Genomic DNA, 19,519 nt, shown 5'->3' on the forward strand with positions numbered 1-19,519 from the left:
TTTTAGAGAGCTCTGACATATTAAGTAGCTATTCTATTTCTCTGTTCTTGGGACTGTGTGTGCTAAAGATATATTTTTTTTCAAAAGAGAAAAACTATACATGGTATGACACAAGTCTTTCTTTCATTAGTTTTCCCCTATATTAGCAAATGATCAGGGATTATTTTGTAAAATTTGCCAATCACTTTACCATGGAAAGGTTAGTAGTAGAAAGTCCTAGTGGCAAGACATGAATATACAGTTTCCCGAAGACAACATCCATGTGGCCAGCAACCACATGAAGAGGTGTTTGTGATCATTAGCAATAAGCGAAATGCAAATTCAAACAATAATGAGATATCACCTCATGCTGAAACTTTCAGCAAAATCAAATAAGACAGTAAATAAATGCTGGAGAGATAGGAATGTTTTTACCTTGCTGGTGGGACTGTAGAATTGTGCAACCACTGTGGAAGATATGGCCTTTCCTCAAACAAAAGGAAATATAAGTACCCCATGGCCAAGCGCAAGTACCCTACATACAGGTATGATCGAGGACCCTCTTTACTGTGTATATCCCCTAAAGAAATCAAGAATGCAAAACAGACAGATAGATGCACACTTATGTTTATTGCAGCAATTTCCACAATAGCGAAAACGTGGAAACAACCAAAACCCCAATTACAGAGGATTGGATAAACAAGCTCTTGTATATTCATACTACAAAATTTTATGCATCAATTAAAAAATGACAATTCTCTTAAATATCACAAGAAAGGGACAAAATGAGAGAACATTATGCTTAAAAAATTCAGTCAATTGTATAAAGATTAATATTCAAAGTCACCATTGTTATAAGGAAGAACAAATAATAAGAAATGTGGCTTATCTGCCAAAATACATAACTTTGATGACTACGAGGAGGTCAGAGACAGAGCCAGGGACAGGGAGAGCATGGGGGATCGGGAGGGAATGAAAACAAAACACATATACAGAGGGTTTAGTAGGATATTGTTGTTGATTTCATTTCTTAAGATGAGCTATGTAAATGTATGTGGTATGTTTGCATTAAAAAATAAAACAAAACAAAAAATCCTTCCAGATTCCTGATCTCACAAACAAAATAATAGTGGCTTGAGTAGCTTAACAATAGAAAACAAAAAGTAAAAGTAAAATGATCTTCGAGTCTCTAGTGACAAGTTCATCTAAAAAAAGAGAACAAAGTACTAACAGTGCTTAATAATGAACTTTAACTTCTTAACAATACATGCATTTTTGTTCTTAGATAAAATGATAAAAGAAGTAGAAAGTCCTAGTGGCACACAGGTGATTAAGCTGGAAGGCTTAATGGTTAGGGGCAGTGCAAGAGGTCAATAGGAAAAGAGAGAGCAGAGTGATGTTGGGGTGGGGATTTAAACCTATTGTGATGATACTACTGCTTAATATAGCTCTTCTATCATAGCCTTTTTAACTCAGACCCAGTGAGTAAAATAGTGAGGAGGGGCCATTCTGACCTCCACCAGGTTCCCCATTGCCTTGAGATAGAGGTCATATATGTCTCCACCCTCCATCCTTCACCCTACTCTGACACCAAGCTGTTCTCACTCATGGCACTCTGCCTCTCTGCTGGACTTGTTCATTCATTGTAATGGCCACACAAAACTGACAGACAATACTTACAATTAATGGGTTTATTAGAGAAGTTAACAAATTACTACAAGTCAAGATCAGGAAACAATAAGGATATAATTCTTGGTCCATAGCAATACCTTTTCTCAGCCAGTAGCCAAGTCTCTGGGCCAGTTCTGGGCATCTCCGCCACATTATAGTGCTGCTACAGGATGTTGATTATACCATAAACTGCCAGAAAAAAATAAACAAATCTGTCTCAGAAGTATGATTAAATTTTTCCTTAGAAGTAACGATGGTAAGACTTCCTCCAAAAGAGGCTAGACCGTGGAAAAGTAGATCGTGCTTTCTTTATAAAGCAGCGAGTCAGAGAAAGGGTGTAAGCTCTCCCACAAGGATTGACACAGTGGCTGCAACACTAGGGGAAAGCTTGTGAGGATGGAACACAACTAGGCAGACCTTCATTCTTTTGCACCTGGGGTCACTCTAAGTCAGAGCCAACTTGACAGCACCGAACAAAAACTCACTGGGTTACTGTGAGAATTAATTTGTCAGCACATATTAAGCAATGAACTGTATATTGAACACAAGATGGTTGCTTAGTTTTAAGGATAGTTATTTTTGTTGCAATTAATATACAAGCACATCACAACTATATTTTAACTCCTTATGCCCAGCTGCAAATAAAATTCAGAGTAAAAAGAAAAGTAGGTGTATCCCTAGGGTAGTCAGGGCTGCCTTCATGGTACAGTTGACATTTCAACTTGATCTTTAAGAATAAGATGTTAAATAGAAAATGGAGGAAGGTAGACGCATGCCAATCAAGTAGGCAATAAAGTAAAGTATAATAAATGGCAAGAGCAGGGGGATTTGTGGTCAATGAAAATTAATAGTCCAAAAGAACCATGTAGGTCTTTGGGATATCAATAGAGTGACATGAATCTGATCAGTAATCTGTGGATAGCTTTAGATTTAATTTTCTCAAGTAGTATTAAACTTTGATATTTCCATTTTTCTGAAGGATTAAAGGATCCTGTGGGATTATTTTAGACATTTTTTCTGGAGTCACTTTCTGGAGACAGCCAACAAATCTTATCAAAGTGAATGGCACCTGTGTGAAAAACACAGTCACATTTTAAATCACACTATTATGCTCAGAAAATATACCAGTATTTTCTTCCGTCGCCATATAATACCTGGATCAATTTTCAGATACACAGTAAGAATTGCCATGGTTATATTGATGCATTTCTTCTCCAAACTTGTATAGCAGGATTTGACTAGCAAGGCATTCTTAGTACCAGAAGTTTTGATCTTATCAGTAAGGGATTTGCGAATATTTTTGATGATGTTGGAAGGGCAAAAATGGAATAGATCTGCTTTTCATCAAATGTTCTCAAATTACAAAAGTGATCTCATTTTTAGGAAGCCACCTCATGATTTAATTTTACTTTTATCTGAGTGTTGGACTATACCTAACTTTCTATGTCTTAACACTTAATTTATATAGTTTGAAACTAAATAGGTAGCTTTCAAAGCAGACAAACCAACCACATTTAGAAATAAATCTAATATGGAATTCAATAATCCTTCAATTGATATGATTAAACAATTTGTCTGCTCTACAAATCTAGACTTCTAAATCAATAAGGAAATGTTAAAAAAAATGAAGTCATTTAATCATAAAGCAGTCCTGGAAGTGGTCTCTTTTTTTCTTCAACTAACACAACAGAGACTCGTGTGCATTTAATTTTGAAATATTCATTCAACACAAATGAACTCTTATGCAACTATAAAGACACTTGCATTTACACACACATAAACACACATACATACAGACTATTTGCTTAAGTCAACTCTCCTGACATCTCAATTTGCTGAGAATGGAATGGACTTGCTAGTGTAATGTGTTACTACTATCCAAGGACTTTGTCTTTTCCCCTGGGGAACTTCTGAAAATCCCTTTGTCAAACTGAGAGATGGAAAGCACTGGGTCAAGGAAAACAGGGCCATAATCCAGGGGGCAATGTGGCTGAGAGGAATGAGGGTTCAAGGCAAGGTAGGGTACACAAGCAGGAAATCTACTCTGCGGTAAACAGTCAGAGATTAGGGGATACACAGAAACTCTAGGCACATTAGGCAGGCAGACTCAGACACAAAACACCAGGGCCCAAAGACCTTAGAGATGAAACCAAAACCTATCAGTGGCAGTGAAATTCACATCCTTTTCCTATTGCAAACAGAACAAATGCCAGGTACTACCTCCAGGGTAGGATACCAAATGAAGCACCTCATCCACCTGGAATATCAAATACTCATTATTCTAAATCAACTACTTAAAATGCAAGGATATCAGACCTGTAAGGGCCTTTAGAGATTCTCCAATTTGAAAAAAAAAATTTGTTTTATTGACCTAAAATTCATGTGCCATAGACTTAAATAGATGAGCCATGTTAAAAAGAGTTGAGCAATGATCACTATAATCTGTTCTAGAACATTTTCTTCCTTCTAGCACTCATTGTTATTAGATTACCATTTACTTCTGGCCTCCCCTCCTATACACCTAATAAACCATTAATCCAGTCACTATCCCTATTTTACCTATCCTGGATTTTATATACTGGAAAACATACCCCAAAAAAGAAAAGAAGGGGAAAAAATCCCAACAACAGCAAAATACACTAGAGAAAAACCTCACTAAAAAAGAAAGCAGGAAATATTAAAACCCAGAATACATTTAAACTGGGTCAAAGGGAGATCAAATGATAAAGTGGTAGATTTTAACTAAACTGGTTCTGCAACAATCCCCTTTCCATTGCACTCGGCTCCATAGCAAAGCTATTCACTTGCCTGGTTTCTGGCCAGTGGGGATTCACCAGAGGCTTAATCCTCACGTATTTTCCCTTCACTTTATATTTTTTAAAAGAAACAACTTTAAAAATGGGTCAACGGGGAGATCAAATGATAAAGGATTACTTTTTAATATATGTACATCTGCCATACTCTGAGTTTACAATGTTGTCTGATTACAAGGCTATTCACATCCCTCAACTATAATCAGAAGGAATTCACTGGAGGTTTAATCCATGTAGGGACCTTCCAAGTGGATTTTGTTCCTCCACTGTCATCCATAACCTTCTGCAAAATTAGGTGATCACAATTTAAACTCTGATGTCATTCCTTCTTTCAGATTAGGATTTTATTGTTTATCATCCTAGAATCACACAGGCTGGTATGTTTCTTCCATGTAGATTTGCTTGATGCCTCCTGTGGTAGTTTCATAAACTGGTGTTAATTTGAGAGGATTACACGTGAAGGGGTGGAATCTGGCCTATCAATCAAGCTATAACCAATGAGGTCTCTGTATGGGCATGGCCTTCAACTGAGGATTCTGGAAAACCTCTGTAATTTCCTCCTTAGAGGTGGAAGACACACTCTCTCTCTGGTCACTTCCTTGGAGATTCTCAACTGACAAGGCTGACTCCCTGCAAGACATCCCTGAGGAGAAGCCACATGGATCTACCTTGATACAGCCAGAACCCTGGATCTGAAGAAGCCACATGGAGACCCCTGCCAGCACTGAGATGCTTACAACACCACTGAATCCAGACTTTCTACCCATTGGCCTATGATCGTCCTGCATTCAGCATCATTGCATGTATTTCAAGGGTCCAAAGAGGACTTTATAAATTGGTGTCAGACCTATGGGCTAATACCAGACTTATGGACTTGATATAGACTAGGCTGGGATGGTTTCTCAATATTTAACTGCTCTTGTATATAAGCTTCTTTCTTATACACATATGTGTGTTTATGGATTTGTTTCTCTAGTCTACCTGGGCTAACACACCTCCCTTGTAAGGCTGCTTATTTTAAGTTTATAAGCCTTTAAGACCCCGGGATGCTATTCTTTTTGATAGCCAGGCACCATCTGCTTTCTTCACTACACTATGCTGTGTAGCACCCATATCCTCAGTGCATATAATGTTTTAGAAGTAAAAACTGAGGCCCACTGTGGGAGGAGGCTTGCCATAAATGACCACACAATGAGTAGAAGATTTGGGGAAACAATTTAGGTGTTCTGACCTTGGTACTCTTTGTATGGTCTTTTGTTGCCTTGCCCACGAATGGGTGATAAGATAGGAAAAATCTAGCATCTTCAGACACTGAACCAATTAGCTTCTATTCTAAGGAAATGAGAAAGATTTACAACCATGATATATAGTTACTATAGGGGGGCTGCTCCTTCACTCTTGATCAAATTCAGTAACAGAAACTTTTATTGGCTGGTAATTGAGTCTATGAGGTGGCTCAGTTAGGTAAGTCTTGAAAATCTGAGCAATTCATCCTCTATGGAGTTTTGCAAAATTTATCCTTTGAAAGGAGGACTGGCGGCACTGTGAGTTAAATGTTGAGCTGTTATTTCTCCTGTGGAGCACAAAGTTAGCAGTTCAAATGGGTTAGTAGTTCCAATACATTATGGAAGAAACATGAGGCTTTCTGCTATCCCATAAAGATTTACAGCCTCAGAACCCTATATAGGGTTACTATGAGTTATAATTGACTCAATGGCAGCCTGTTTAGATTTGGGGTTTGGCTATCCCTTTGATAGGATCTCTGGTGTCACAGTGGGTCAAATGGACCCTTAATTACAAGGTCGGCAGATCAAACCCACCATCTGCTCCATGGGAGAAAGATGAGGATGTCTGCTCTTGTATAGCTTTAGGTTCCTGAAAACCCTTTGGAGCAGTTCTACTCTGTCCTATAGGGTCACTGTGAGGTGAAATGCATAGGACCACAGTGCATTTTAAAATTTTGATCCTTTTGACTAACTTGTAGACCATAGCAACTATATCACTGTTGCTGTCTCATCTTGATTTGAATCCTCTGCTCTGCTACTTCCCTATATCGTTAGAAGTGGTGGACATGTTTCCCACCACTCACCCAAAAGATTGCATGGCTTCACATGCACTGTCAAATAAACAACAATATAAAGTGTCAAGGATATCCATTCATTCTTTCTCTCTTTCATTGCTCTCTCTTGCTTTCAACAGTTTTCAAATAATTATTCTAATCTCTGTGTACTCAGAAGTCCCTACGAGGTATAACCAGCAACTCAGCAAAAGGCTGGAGTTTTGAGTTCATCCAGAGGCACCCCAGAAGAAATGCATGGCTAGCTACCTCCATAAAATCAGCCACTGAAAGCCCAATAGAACTTAATTCTACTCTGACACACATGACCAAACGTGAGTCAGAGTCTATGTCACAATCATGAGTTGATTGTTGAAGTGTCCACAAGAAATCTCTCCAAATCTTATGTCTGTAGCACTCACGTTTTTCTCTTACAAAGTCTCATGACACCCATTGCCCACTTATTGACATGGTTGTGTTCTAAAGACCAAACGGCAATGCAAAAGTCAGTATAATGAGAAAATGGAAGGTGACACTATCATCAGATCACAAATAGCGAGTGACTGACCATACCATTACATCATGGTCAAATAACATAATTGTATACCTGCCAAATCACTGAAAAACATGGCCCAACCAAGTTGACACTTAATATTAATCATCGTAGTCTATATTACTCTCGTCTCCTACTTTAGTGTTCATTACTGTCAGGCGTACATCATAGAGGCGCAGAATAGTATGATAATAGCTTTTGACTATTGTTGTAAATAAAATGTCAGATAAAGAGATAGCTGATAAGTGAGGAGTCGGTGTATCTTATTCATAGAAAACCATCCATGGCCACAATCCCCACCATCTGGGACAACGAATCCATGTTTCTGTATATCATCACCTTTTCATCTCACATTGGGTATTGAAAGAAATACATACTTTCTACTTGCCCCTAGCTTCATAATACCTGTTCTCAACTATAATTTAAATTGTACCTCAGTGGCTGTATCATTTAATTGTGAATGCAATGGGGAAAGGCCTCGGTAGAAAGAAGGAACAAAAGCTACACAAAATCACTCTGGATATCACGTCTGCGTTCTTTTTCTCATGTGCAGAAATGGAGAGTCACCACCGTCTAGTAGATTGGACACTGGACTAGATATTAAAAGACATGGATTTTTTTTTCAACCTTGCGGTTCGCTCATTCTTTGACCTCGAGAAAGTCTATTGATTTCTATGTGAGCCTGTTTCTAGCTTTCAGTGATCTTTTCAATTTATTTGAGGCTTTAATCTCAGAGAAGCAGGTATCCAGGTATTTTCAGTAGTGTAGCCTTGTCTACAAATGGATACTTAGCATATTTTATCAGACTGATAAGAAAGACCTGTGAGAGGAAGAAAGAGCTAGCTCTGATAAAACACACTGAATTATTTTAATATATGCTTACAAATAACCCTTTCCTTTTTAATTGACTTCTCAGTATCCAATATGTTGCATTTATGACAATAGTCAAAAATCTACTAGTTTTGCATTAATGACATACATTTGGAAATAATGAGTGCCGAGGTATGTAGCAAGAGTAACACTGGGTATCTTAGTTAAAGTTAACATGCCAGCTCAGTTGGGCCACAATACTCATTATTTTGGCAGTTTTTAATGATATAATTTGGCAATTATATAATGTAATTTGGCAGTTGTCTAGTGCAATGATTTAGCAGGTATGAATAATATACTCATACTCTATTTTGTGACTTCATGTGGTCATCCTCTAGCTTCACATAACATTGATTTTGCATAATGACCTGGTCTTTCTTTGGAGCCTAACTGTGTCAATAAGTGAGACTAGGGTGTATGTGTATATATTCATATTCATAAACACACACATATATATAAATGCATATGCTTTTCAGAATGAGGTAATATATCTTCCTCTAACACTAAATATCAAACCCACTGCTGCCAAGTGAATTCCAACTTACAAGGACCCTGTAGGACAGAAAAGAAGTGCCCTCCATGTGGTTTCCAAACCTATAAATCTTTATGGAAGCAGACTGCCACGTGTCTCTTCCAAAGAGCAGCTGGTGGGTAAAAACACCCTACCTTTTAGTTAGCAACTAACCACTTACACCACTGTGACACCAAATCCCAGTAGTTTTCAACTTTGTCTACTTAACACAACAGACAGATAACATTTACATCATTACATACTCTTGGACCTGTTTTCATGTGTTAGTTAAAACCCCATCTTTTACCTCCCACTTAAGGTATATTGGAATGCATATAAGAGTGACATCAATATAATGATGACCTAAATTCCGCTACAATTGTTGAGGAACTAATTCACAAACTTGGATACATTATTAGCAACAACCTTCCTAAAATATGTCTTTCAACTGATTCTAACATGCTCTTGCATCTCCAGTGCCCTGACACTGTTGCAGCACATGGTTCAATAAGCCCTTGGTGCTTAGTAAGCGCTCAGTGTTTAATATATAGACAAACTGAATGTGTATATCTTAATTGTACATTTCCTTCTTACGGAAGGAATAAACATGTTGAATGTTGAAGTTAACAGATACATAAAGCACAATAGGAAGGTAAATTACTTTATATTAGCATCACAACTATCAATTTCTCTCTTCAAAACATTTTTAATGACCTAATTATAAACCCAGGAAAGAAATTAGAACCTCCATTTATGTTAGCAGTATCAGGAATGGAATTTCTGTTTAGCTCTTTGGTGAGAATGGTGAAAATAAAATTAAGTTGGTCATTCCAGACAAAGACATATAGCTTACAGATTTCTGTGGTAGACCTTCAGACAGATAGTCAATATGGTAAAGTGAATTGATATTTTAAAGACTCACCTCTCTAAACCAAGAAATGTTGGTCAAGATATAGTAAAGATTTTACATGGTGAGCCCAGCTTGAAAGCAAGTAAAGGAAATTCCCAGATTTTAGGACTGAAATGAGAACTCAAAGCCAAAAAGGGGAATATAAAGTGTAACAATACTTCCTGTGTCTATTAGAACTAGCTATGGGCCTTCGGGTTCTTGCACAACAAGGCCATAGATATTTGTGTAGAGCTAGAACTAGTCTGTCAGCAAAAATACAGAAATTCCGAAAGGTTTTAAATCTATTAAATGGGGACTAGAAAACTCTGCCCATTGACCCAGGGAAGCAGCCAAGAAATTCACTATCTGTCTTTAAGTGGAAAGAGACAGGACAAATCAGAAATCTTAAAACGATGCTGAGGCAGTTTGGCACCTGAAATTTCCATTGAAAGCAATTCCTACTTGCAGATGAAAGCATAGTAATAATATTGCAAACTTCATGGGAAAATTAACCACCATGAGGGTACTTCCACAGACATCTGTGGGAGAAAATCTCCATCCCAAGAAATAGAAATAATAGTAAAATTTGTTGAACACTGTTTAAACATAAAAACAAAGAGTCCAACCCCACGTGGCAAGACTAAGATGTTGGGGGTTGTCTGTGGCCTTTATAAAAGCCATAGCCCATCATGTACCTTATATACTCAAGTATAAGCCAACCCGAATATCAGCCAAGGTACCTAATTTTAGCACAAAAACGGCATTAAAAATGTGCTGAAAAACTTGGCTTATACTCGAGTATATACGATAATAGGGACAACACTAAATAAAGGAACTGGAAATCAAATGGTGGCCTAGGAGTGAGAAATTCTTTAAAATTCTTGGTAAAGGGGGAGATTAACATGTATGGTCAAAAAAAATAGATTTTCTCTTTCCATGCTTACAAATTCTCTCATATAGATCATTCAGTCTCTGGTTCTTAAAGTTTCTCTCAGAGTAATATTACACACTTGAGCCGCAAAGCTGAATCTCAGAGGGCAGGCTGGAGACTTAGCCATAGACCATTCAGTGACCAGGGTGATGCATTCAGTTCTGAAAGCATAAGGATTAAGATTTCTTAGAACCTATGGGCATTGTAAGGAGTCCTGGTGGTACAGTGATTTAAGCATTAAGCTAGTGACCCCACTGTTGGCTGTCTGCCCTGATATAGATTTACAGTCTCCAAACCTTATGAATCAACTTTACTCTCTCCAATAGTGTTGTTAGATATTGTAATCAACTCAGTGGCAGAGGGTGATTGTGCATTATTACTTAACTTATTTTGCTTATTTCCCAACACGTGTATTCAACCCCTTTTCTTTCTTAAGGCCAATAATTTTTTCACTGCTAACAGCTTTATTGGAGGTATAAGTTATGTATTCAAACATTGCAAGTACGCTCTTCATTAATAAATTTGCAGCGTTATACCGCCATCTCCATAATAGTTTGAGGACATTTCCATCATTCCCTATGAGTTTCCTCCTAATGATTTTCGGTCATTCTTGGCTCCCATCCAGTCACAAGTCACTACTACCTAATATGTTCTCTGTTTCTATAGCAATGCATTTTCAAAAAAAATTATGAGTAGGATCATATTATATACAGTCTTTTGTGTGTGATTTCTTTTATTCAGCATAATTATTTTTCCATTATCCATGCTGTCATGTGTACCAGTTCTCCATTCCTTTCTGTGGCTAAATAATATCAGTGTGCCTATATGAGATTTTGTTAATCCATTCTACTGGGGGACATTTAAGTGATTTCTCGTTGGGGACTATTGCAAGGAAAGCTGTTTTTAACATTAACTTAGAAGTATGGACATATGTTATGATGGCTTTTTAAATTTAAGAAAGTGATAGATAAAACATTAATAATGCAGGGAAACTAAAAATGATTCATATCCATAGCTATTACCTTGTGACTAGCACACACACACACACACACACACACACAAAAGAGAAAATAATTTCCAGTATTCAAAAACTATTATCCAATTCAAAAAAGTCACTCACTTACCATATATACTCGTATATAAGCCAAGTTTTTCAGCACATTTTTAATGCCGTTTTAGTGGTAAAATTACGTGCCTCAGCTGATATTCGGGTCAGCTTATACTCGAGTGCATACAGTAATTGAAAACAAAAGACAGAAACCCAAAGTCACTGTCATTGAGTCAAATTGGACTCAGAGGTACCCTCCACAGCAGAGTAAATCAGCACCACAGGTTTTTGAGCCTGTAAATCCTTACGGGAGTAGAAAACTTCATATTTCTCCTTCAGAGCAGGTGGTGGTTTTGAACTGCTGACTTTGCAGTTAAAGGCCCAGTGTATAATCCACTATGCCACCAGGGCTCCCAAATCATTGGAGTGAATAAAATTATGATAATTGTCTGTTGTTTTACGTTCATCTTATAATTAATGTAAATCAAAATGTCAGCGAACATTCACTGGAACTCTACTTGCTTGTCATCTACAAACAGATTGATAACAGATTTTAAAAGTTCCCCCAAACTTATTAAAAGCATTCTATGACAATCACTTGGTTAAACAGAACTTACAATAATATTTATAATAATGCATATTTTGTATTTTTGTATTATTTGTAAATGTCCTGGTACACCGATGTTCTATACTAGTATAATACATAATAAACTTATAGGTGTATTTATATGCTTATTTTCAAGAAAGCCCTATAACTGTTAAATACTTATCAGCACAGCACTGATGCATATATTCTCTTTTTGAGAAATGAAAGCAATCACAAGATTTGAATCCTATCCCTCTTGAACTCCACTCCTCCCTAACCCCACTCGAGCACACACATACAGTCATACAGACGCATACAAGCTTCAATACTCCTGTCACCAACACAACTCTCACTGCATCTGAATTTGGTAACCTCAATCTGCTTTGAGGAGTTTAGTCCTTGACATGTAAGAACACCCAACGTGATCTCGATATCTGAGGTTTCCTCAGAGGTTCTGCTTGAGCACATTGATAAACTAAGTCCATCCACTTCATGACATATGCCCAAGACATGTATTGCCATATATTTTTGAGTTTACTGAAATTTTAAGGTCTCCAAGCAAACTTCTGCCAAAGCAAATGCCCACAGAACTCTGTAAGACAAGGAAGGGATTGAGGGAATGCTGGGGCAGTTAAGATCCACTCCATATATACCGCTTTTCAGCCAATCTCACTTACCTCATATAGCATGATGTTCTTATTTTGATCATCTTCCATCTATACTACTATCTATTTTAGATGAAAATACAAGTTGCCCATCCTAATATTAGGGTAGATAGTAACCCAGAAATTACTTTTAAAATGTCTGCAGGCAAAGTAACACGGATTCAAATGATAGGGCAGAGTTTTCATACAAGCCAGACTTTCGAGATGCTTGAATAGTTTCATTTTCAGGTTACTAGCCCAAGCAATGCCAAGAGTCTGCCCATGCCTTCTGTAAGAGGACATGCCTACCCTCTCACTGGGCTTGATAGCAAAAAGAGTATCTAGTGCAAGAGCTGATCATTTGGAGACTTTCCTCAAGAGGATTGTGTGTGATGATTGTTTAATTGTCTTGTTTTGACTATTGACAAAGGCTGTCAATTCAAAAAAAGATAGATATTAGATCACTGAAATACTTTTGCCTCTTTAGTTTAATGAACAAGAATGTGACTGAAGGAGGAGTACAACAAACAAACAAACAAGCAACAAAAAATCCCAGAAGAAATTGCTGCAATAGTCAATACCCAGTGTGGCGTGCCAAGGGAGGGCAGATGCTGTCATTGATAAAAACAAGGATATTGTCTCATAATGCACCGACAGCCAGTCGATCTGACCCATCGTGACCCTATCGGCCAGAGTAGAACGCCCCTCCTCCCCCTTGGCATTCTGCGATTAAATCTTATTAGGAGCAGACAGCCTCATCGTTCTCTTGTGGAATGGCTGATGGGTTTCAACTGCTGACCTTGAGGCTAGGAGCACAACTCATAAACCACTACACAACCAGGGCTCCTAAATAAGGGAACAGCATGAGGTTGACAGGACCAAAATGAACATGAATCTATTTCAGTAGCCACATCAGATAGTTCCTCACATTTGACTTCTCTTTCCATGGACACTGGGCTAAATTTTGGACGTGGCACATCAGTTAGCAAATATTTTAGCATCATTATGACAAATATGAGAAGTAAGGTTCCTAAGGTTAGGAAATCTGCTCTGGGCAAGATCATCTGATCATCCTTGATGTTCCCAAACTAAGATTCACATTTCCTGACTCCTGGACAGTACTTGAGTGGAGCCCAATGTCCATCTGCTACCTTAATACTAAACCTATAAATGTATGCACATAGATCTATTTTCCCATCATCATAAATAAGTATATTTACATATGTACATACCTGCATCTAGACCTCCACAAATGCCATTTACCTTCTAGTTCTTTCCTCTATTTCTTTTTACTTTCCTATTGTCCCACTATCATGCTCAGCCTTCATTTGGGTTTCAGTATTTCCTCTTGGTTACATTACCCTTGCTTAAGCCCTACCAGGCCTTTTACACCCTCCTCACCACTGATTTTGGTTCACTTGTTGCTCCCTTGTCCCTTAGTTTGTTAACACCACTTCTCCACCACCACCCCTTGTCCCCCCTTCAGTTCTGTTGCTGTCTCCACCAGATTGTTTATCCAGGTATGCTCCCTTCTTGATTTGCTCCATTTTGGGGGGTTCACACCATGCTGCTTCCCCACCATGTCACCCCAGAAATGTCCTCTGTCGCAGTCTGCTCCAGTAAGGGGACAGCATGACATGTGCTGTTGTCGTTTGCTCAGTCCCCTGTGTCCCATTAGCTCCCCACAGGGACATCATCCTCGGAGCCTGGTGTGCCGACATGGGGTCCAGTCCGGCTTTCTTTCTCTTCCTCGCGGCCTGCCTCCATGTGGTTGTGGCATGGTGTCCCCTCTCCCCAACCTGTAGGTTCATTTCTGCTCTCCACCACATCCACTTCCAGGGAGGGGGTCACTTTGGCTCGGGTTGGAGCCAGCCCTGTAGATCTCTCTTTTCATGCATCCTTCCATGTGGCCACGTTGTCCTCATGGTTTGATGCATCATGACATGACTTTGAATTTGTACAGCAATAGAGGGAGCATGTCCACTATGTACTCTATAAAGACACATTATTTATGCATTCCTATTATCTAGTGCTGCAGCCAGGAGTTCCCCGGTTGGTACAAACAGTTAGTCTAGAGCTACTAACTCAAAGTTTGGCAGATTAGACCCACAAAGAAAGACCTTGGAAGAAAAGCCCGGCGATCTGCTTCCAAAAGGTCATAGCCTTTATCACCCTATAGAGCACAGTTTTACACTGAAACACATGGGGTCACCATCAGAAAGAATGGACTTGACAGCAATGGGTAGTGTTCCAGCCATGGCACAAATGGCATGCTATGAAGAAAATGATATGCTACATCATAAAAGATGAATGCCAAGATCTTTGTAGGTATAAAAACTATCAAGATGGTTTTCTCTCTACCATTCTACTCTCACTGAACTTTTTAAGAAGAAGAAAATAGTATCAATGTCAGTAAAATATTCTATATTTGATGAATTTACAATTAAACAAAAGTGGTAGCTATATATAATCACAAGCATTCATAATAAAAAGCAGTCTTGCCTCTAATTAGTTAAGCACTGTGGGTAGCAAAGAATGTAACTTGGTTGACTTGAGGGTTTCTTGTATGTGTATAATTTAAAAAACCTCCCTTTGGTTTATGTCATACAACTTTTCTGTTATCAATAATCCTGGAAAGCCTATTATGATATGATGTCTTTTCACCAATAAAAAATAAACATATATTTTAATAGTAGTTATAAAGACAAGTCCAAGTGTAAAATAATTAATACTCTCAAAAGAAAAAGAAAAAGTGGTTCTGTCTGTTTGATCTTTCCATATTCATTCCTTGGAAAGAAGCAGGACAATAAGCATTTATAAAAATGCAAGAACTAAAAAAAAAAAAAATGCAAGAACTTTCTATACTTTTTTTGATTTTTCAAAAGCACCTTAAATTTTAAAATGTCCCAGAAGCCTTCATAATTATTTTAAATTATTCTCATGTACAATACAAAAATTATTTGAAGAAGAGTTGAAAAATGGGTCACTTCAGCGTTTTCCTTCACATATTAAATGGCTTCTTCCTGTCTTGCAGTGATAACCAGGAGCCACTCGCTCATTTGTTTTCCTCTCTCATTCTCAGGTCAGCCCCTGAACATACCCTGCAAAGCATTCTTTGGATTCAGTGGAGAATCTGGGCCAATGATCTACTGGATGAAAGGGGAGAAGTTTATTGAAGAACTGGCAGGTCACATTAGAGAAGGTGAAATAAGGTACAGGTCTTGACTTTCTTATTTGTCTTTGCCGTCTTTGCAGCAAACAGAATGTCCTAGAAGCACCACTACACAGGACTTTAATCCCAACTTCAAATCATTCCATGATGTCAAAGCTGATCTGGTCAAGTGAGTGAAAATGCCTGACTTTGTAAATACAAATATGTATGAGTATATATCCTCCCACTATTTGGAGGTTTTCCTCATGTTCCATCAACATGTAATATCCCTACAAGGTTGTTTATGGCAACTCCTTTGAGTTTCCAAAGCATGTTGATGTTGGGTGCCATCAAGTTGGTTCTGACGTGGAGTGGCCATGGGGGTTCTGTCAGGTAAACCTTGCTTGGACCGCTAATTGCAAAGTCAGCAATTCAATCCATCAGTCACTCCATGGGAGAAAGATGAAACAAAGCTATTCGGCTCCATAAAGATGTATAGCATGGAAAACCCTATATAGGGTCATTGTGAGTCAGAATCCAACGCAGTGGAGGTGGGATGGGTGACATACACATATGCACAATGTAACTAAATACTGCCAATCCTGTGCCATCCTCACCATCATTCTTTTGTTTGAGCCAATGTTGCAGCCACTGTGTCAATCCAGCTCCTGGATATCATAGATCCTTTAATTTACCATGTATATCTTTCTCTAGATCCTGGTGTTTCTTAATAGCATGTCCAAAGTACAGGAGACTAAATTTCACCATCCTCCCTTCTAAGGTACATCCTTGCTGTACTTCTTCCAAGACAGACTCATTTGTTCTTCTGGTAGTCCATGGTCCATTCAAGGTTGTTCACCAATGCCATAATTCAAAGGCACCAATACTTCTTTGGTCTTCCTTATTCATTGATCAGCTTTTCTGTTCATATGAGGTGATTCAAAATACCATGTGGTATTTTAATGTTTTAGAGAAGTCTTTTGCAGATGATTTGCCCAATGCAACATGTCACTTGATTTCTTGACTGTGTTTCTATGGCCGATGATTTTGGATGCAAGTAAAATTAAATTCTTGATGTCGATATTTTCTGCTTGATTTTATTGTTTCCTGGTCCACTTGTGGGGATTTTTTGTTTTTTATTTTATGTGGAGGTGCAATCCATGCTAAAGACTGTAATCTTTTATCTTTACCAGTAAAGGCTTCAAATTCTTTTCACTTTCCTCAAGCAAGGTTGTATCATCTGCATATTGCTGGTTATTAATGAATTTTCCTGAAATCTTAATGTCACATTCTTATACATCGAGTCTCAGATACTCAGACTTTATCTGTGTGCAGATTGAGTAAGTGTGATAAAAGGATATAACCCTGCCACACACCTTTCCTGAATTTAAACTATGTGGTAGCCCCTTGTTCTCTTTGAAGGACTGCCTCTTGGCACAGTTTCTGAGTGAGCACAATGAAATGTTCTAGAATCCTATTGTTTTTTGCAATGTTATCCTTGATCAATTATGAGCTACAGTCAAATGCATTTGCATAATAAATAAAACACAAGTAAATATCTTTATGGTATTCTCTTTCAGCCAAGATCTCTCTGACATCGACAATGGCATCCTTGTTTCATGTCCATTTCTGCATTATGCTTGAGTTCCTTGCACTTACCTGTCAATGTACTATTGCAACCATTTTAATTATATTAAGAAAAACTTTACATGTGTTTTATACTAATGCTATTGTTCAATAATTTCCATATTATGTTGGATCATATAAGCATCACAAATATGGATCTTTTCTAGGCAGGAAGAGATCTGGCCAGGTCTCCCAAATTTCATGGCATATATATGTGAGTGCTTTCAGCATTAGTTGCATCAGTTTTTGAAACATTTTATTTGGTATTCCATCAATATCTGGAGCCACTCCCTCCCTAATTTTTTTTGCAATAACTTCAGTGCACTTTGCACTTCTTTCAACATCATTCGTTTTTGATCATATGCCATTTCCCAAAGTGTCTGAATTCTTTTTGGTACAGTGACTCTCTATATTCCTTCCATCTTCTTTTGATGCATCCTGCACCATTCAATAGTTTGCCATAGAATCCTTGAATCATGCAGCATGACGCATAACTTGTTTCTTCAGTTCATTCAGCATACAAAATGCTAAGTGTGTTCTACCTATTTGGTTGTCTAGCTCCAAATCTTTGCACATTTCATTCTAAAACTTTACTTTGCCTTCACAAGTACCCTTTGAAATTTTCTGTTCAACTCTTCCCCTCATCATTTCTTCCCTTCACTTTAGCTATTCTACATTGAAGAATGAGTACCACTCTCTTCTTACGTCTACTTTGGTCTTTTCATTATTTTCCGACTTTGGAATCACCTTTTGGTTACTTCATACATGGTATCTTTGATGTCATTTCACAACTCGGCTGGTCTTATTCAATGCTTCAAATTTCTCCAAATTTAGGTAGGGTATACTCCAATTCCTCATTTGGTACTGGTAGACTGGTTTTGAATTTCTTCAGCTTAAATGTGAACTTGCATGTGAGCAATTACTGATCTGTTCCATAGTCTGCCAATGATCTTGTTCTGATTAATGTTATTGAGCTTTGACATTCTGTGTTTCCACACATGTAGTAGTTTTTATTCTTGTATGTTTCACACAGCAAGGTCCAGGTATATAGTTTCGATTTATGTTCTTGAAACAAGGTATCTGCAATCCCTGGAGTTAGTTATTTTTAATCACCGAGGTGGTATTTTCCAGTTACTGATCCTTCTTTGTTTTAACCTTTACATTCCAGTCAGCAGTAATTATCATTGCATCTTGATATTTTGTCAATTACCAATAGCATGTATATTTTGACACAATTTAAAAAAATGATTACACAAATCACAATGAGTACAAGATAAAAAATGAGCTAAACCGATTTCAGCTATCAATTATCAATTATATCAATTTTATGTGTTCTATTTCATTTTTGAGGACTCCTAATCTAACTAGATTCATACTTCATATATTCTGATTATTAATTGATGTTTGTGACTATTTCTGTTCACTCTGGGTTGTGTTACATCTGAAAAGGAAGCTTCTCTCTATCCACAACATTAAGCCTTACTCTATTCAGAGAAGGCAGCTCTTCCTTAGTTGTATTTTCAATGCTTTACAACCTGAGGTTCTCAGTTCCTGACACTGTGAGACCAAACCCCACTGTTATTTCTGAAGTTTTCATCTCAGCCTGAAAACCCCACTGAAACCTGCCCATAATGGGTGACCCTGCTGATACTTGCAAAACCGGTGGTGTAGTTTCCAGCATCACAACAACAAGAAAGCTACCACAGCACAACAAAATGTCAAGTGGTGGATCCGATGTATAGGCTCTTACTACCTCACTCAGTCACAGGAAAGTTACAAACTATGCAGATGAGTCTTCAGAGCACTGGACAAATGCTCATTTATTACTTAAGCACAAGCAACCTTCAGAAGTCATAGGTGCAAAGCTGTGGTGGCAGGAGTTCATGGACACTCAGCCTAAATAAACTGTTGACTCTTATTGAATGGCGTTTATTTTTCCCAGTAGTACGTCTCATCCTGAATACGACTGATCCTTTCCTTTAACTCCCCTCTAGACCTCTTTTAACTCTCTTGACTTTTTTCTGCAGTTATTTCTTCTTTTAATCCTATGTAACATCTTTTCATTTCTACACACTCAAGAAGTTCCATTATCTTTTAAGAAAACTTTTCCATGAACTTTTTGAAGCCCCCTCATGCAAAGGATGACTAAGTCATTGCTTCTCCACTAACTCTGCTGGCTTACTCCTAGAAA

The 19,519-nt window shown here is 37.9% G+C and overlaps 1 protein-coding gene across 1 annotated transcript in view; it reads left to right on the plus strand.

The window, feature by feature from the left end:
- IL1RAPL2 (interleukin 1 receptor accessory protein like 2) overlaps nt 1–19,519 on the plus strand; it is a 1,497,587-nt gene that overhangs the window by 1,422,661 nt on the left and 55,407 nt on the right. Inside the window, exon 7 of the mRNA XM_004710023.2 lies at nt 15,634–15,763. Within this exon, the coding sequence (XP_004710080.1) occupies nt 15,634–15,763 (130 nt within the window). The remainder of the gene's footprint in view (nt 1–15,633; nt 15,764–19,519) is intronic.

The sequence above is a fragment of the Echinops telfairi genome, unplaced genomic scaffold (genome assembly GCF_000313985.2).
Source record: "Echinops telfairi isolate 266 unplaced genomic scaffold, ASM31398v2 ScPeMD7_7427;HRSCAF=8465, whole genome shotgun sequence".
Classification (NCBI taxonomy): Eukaryota; Metazoa; Chordata; class Mammalia; order Afrosoricida; family Tenrecidae; genus Echinops; species Echinops telfairi.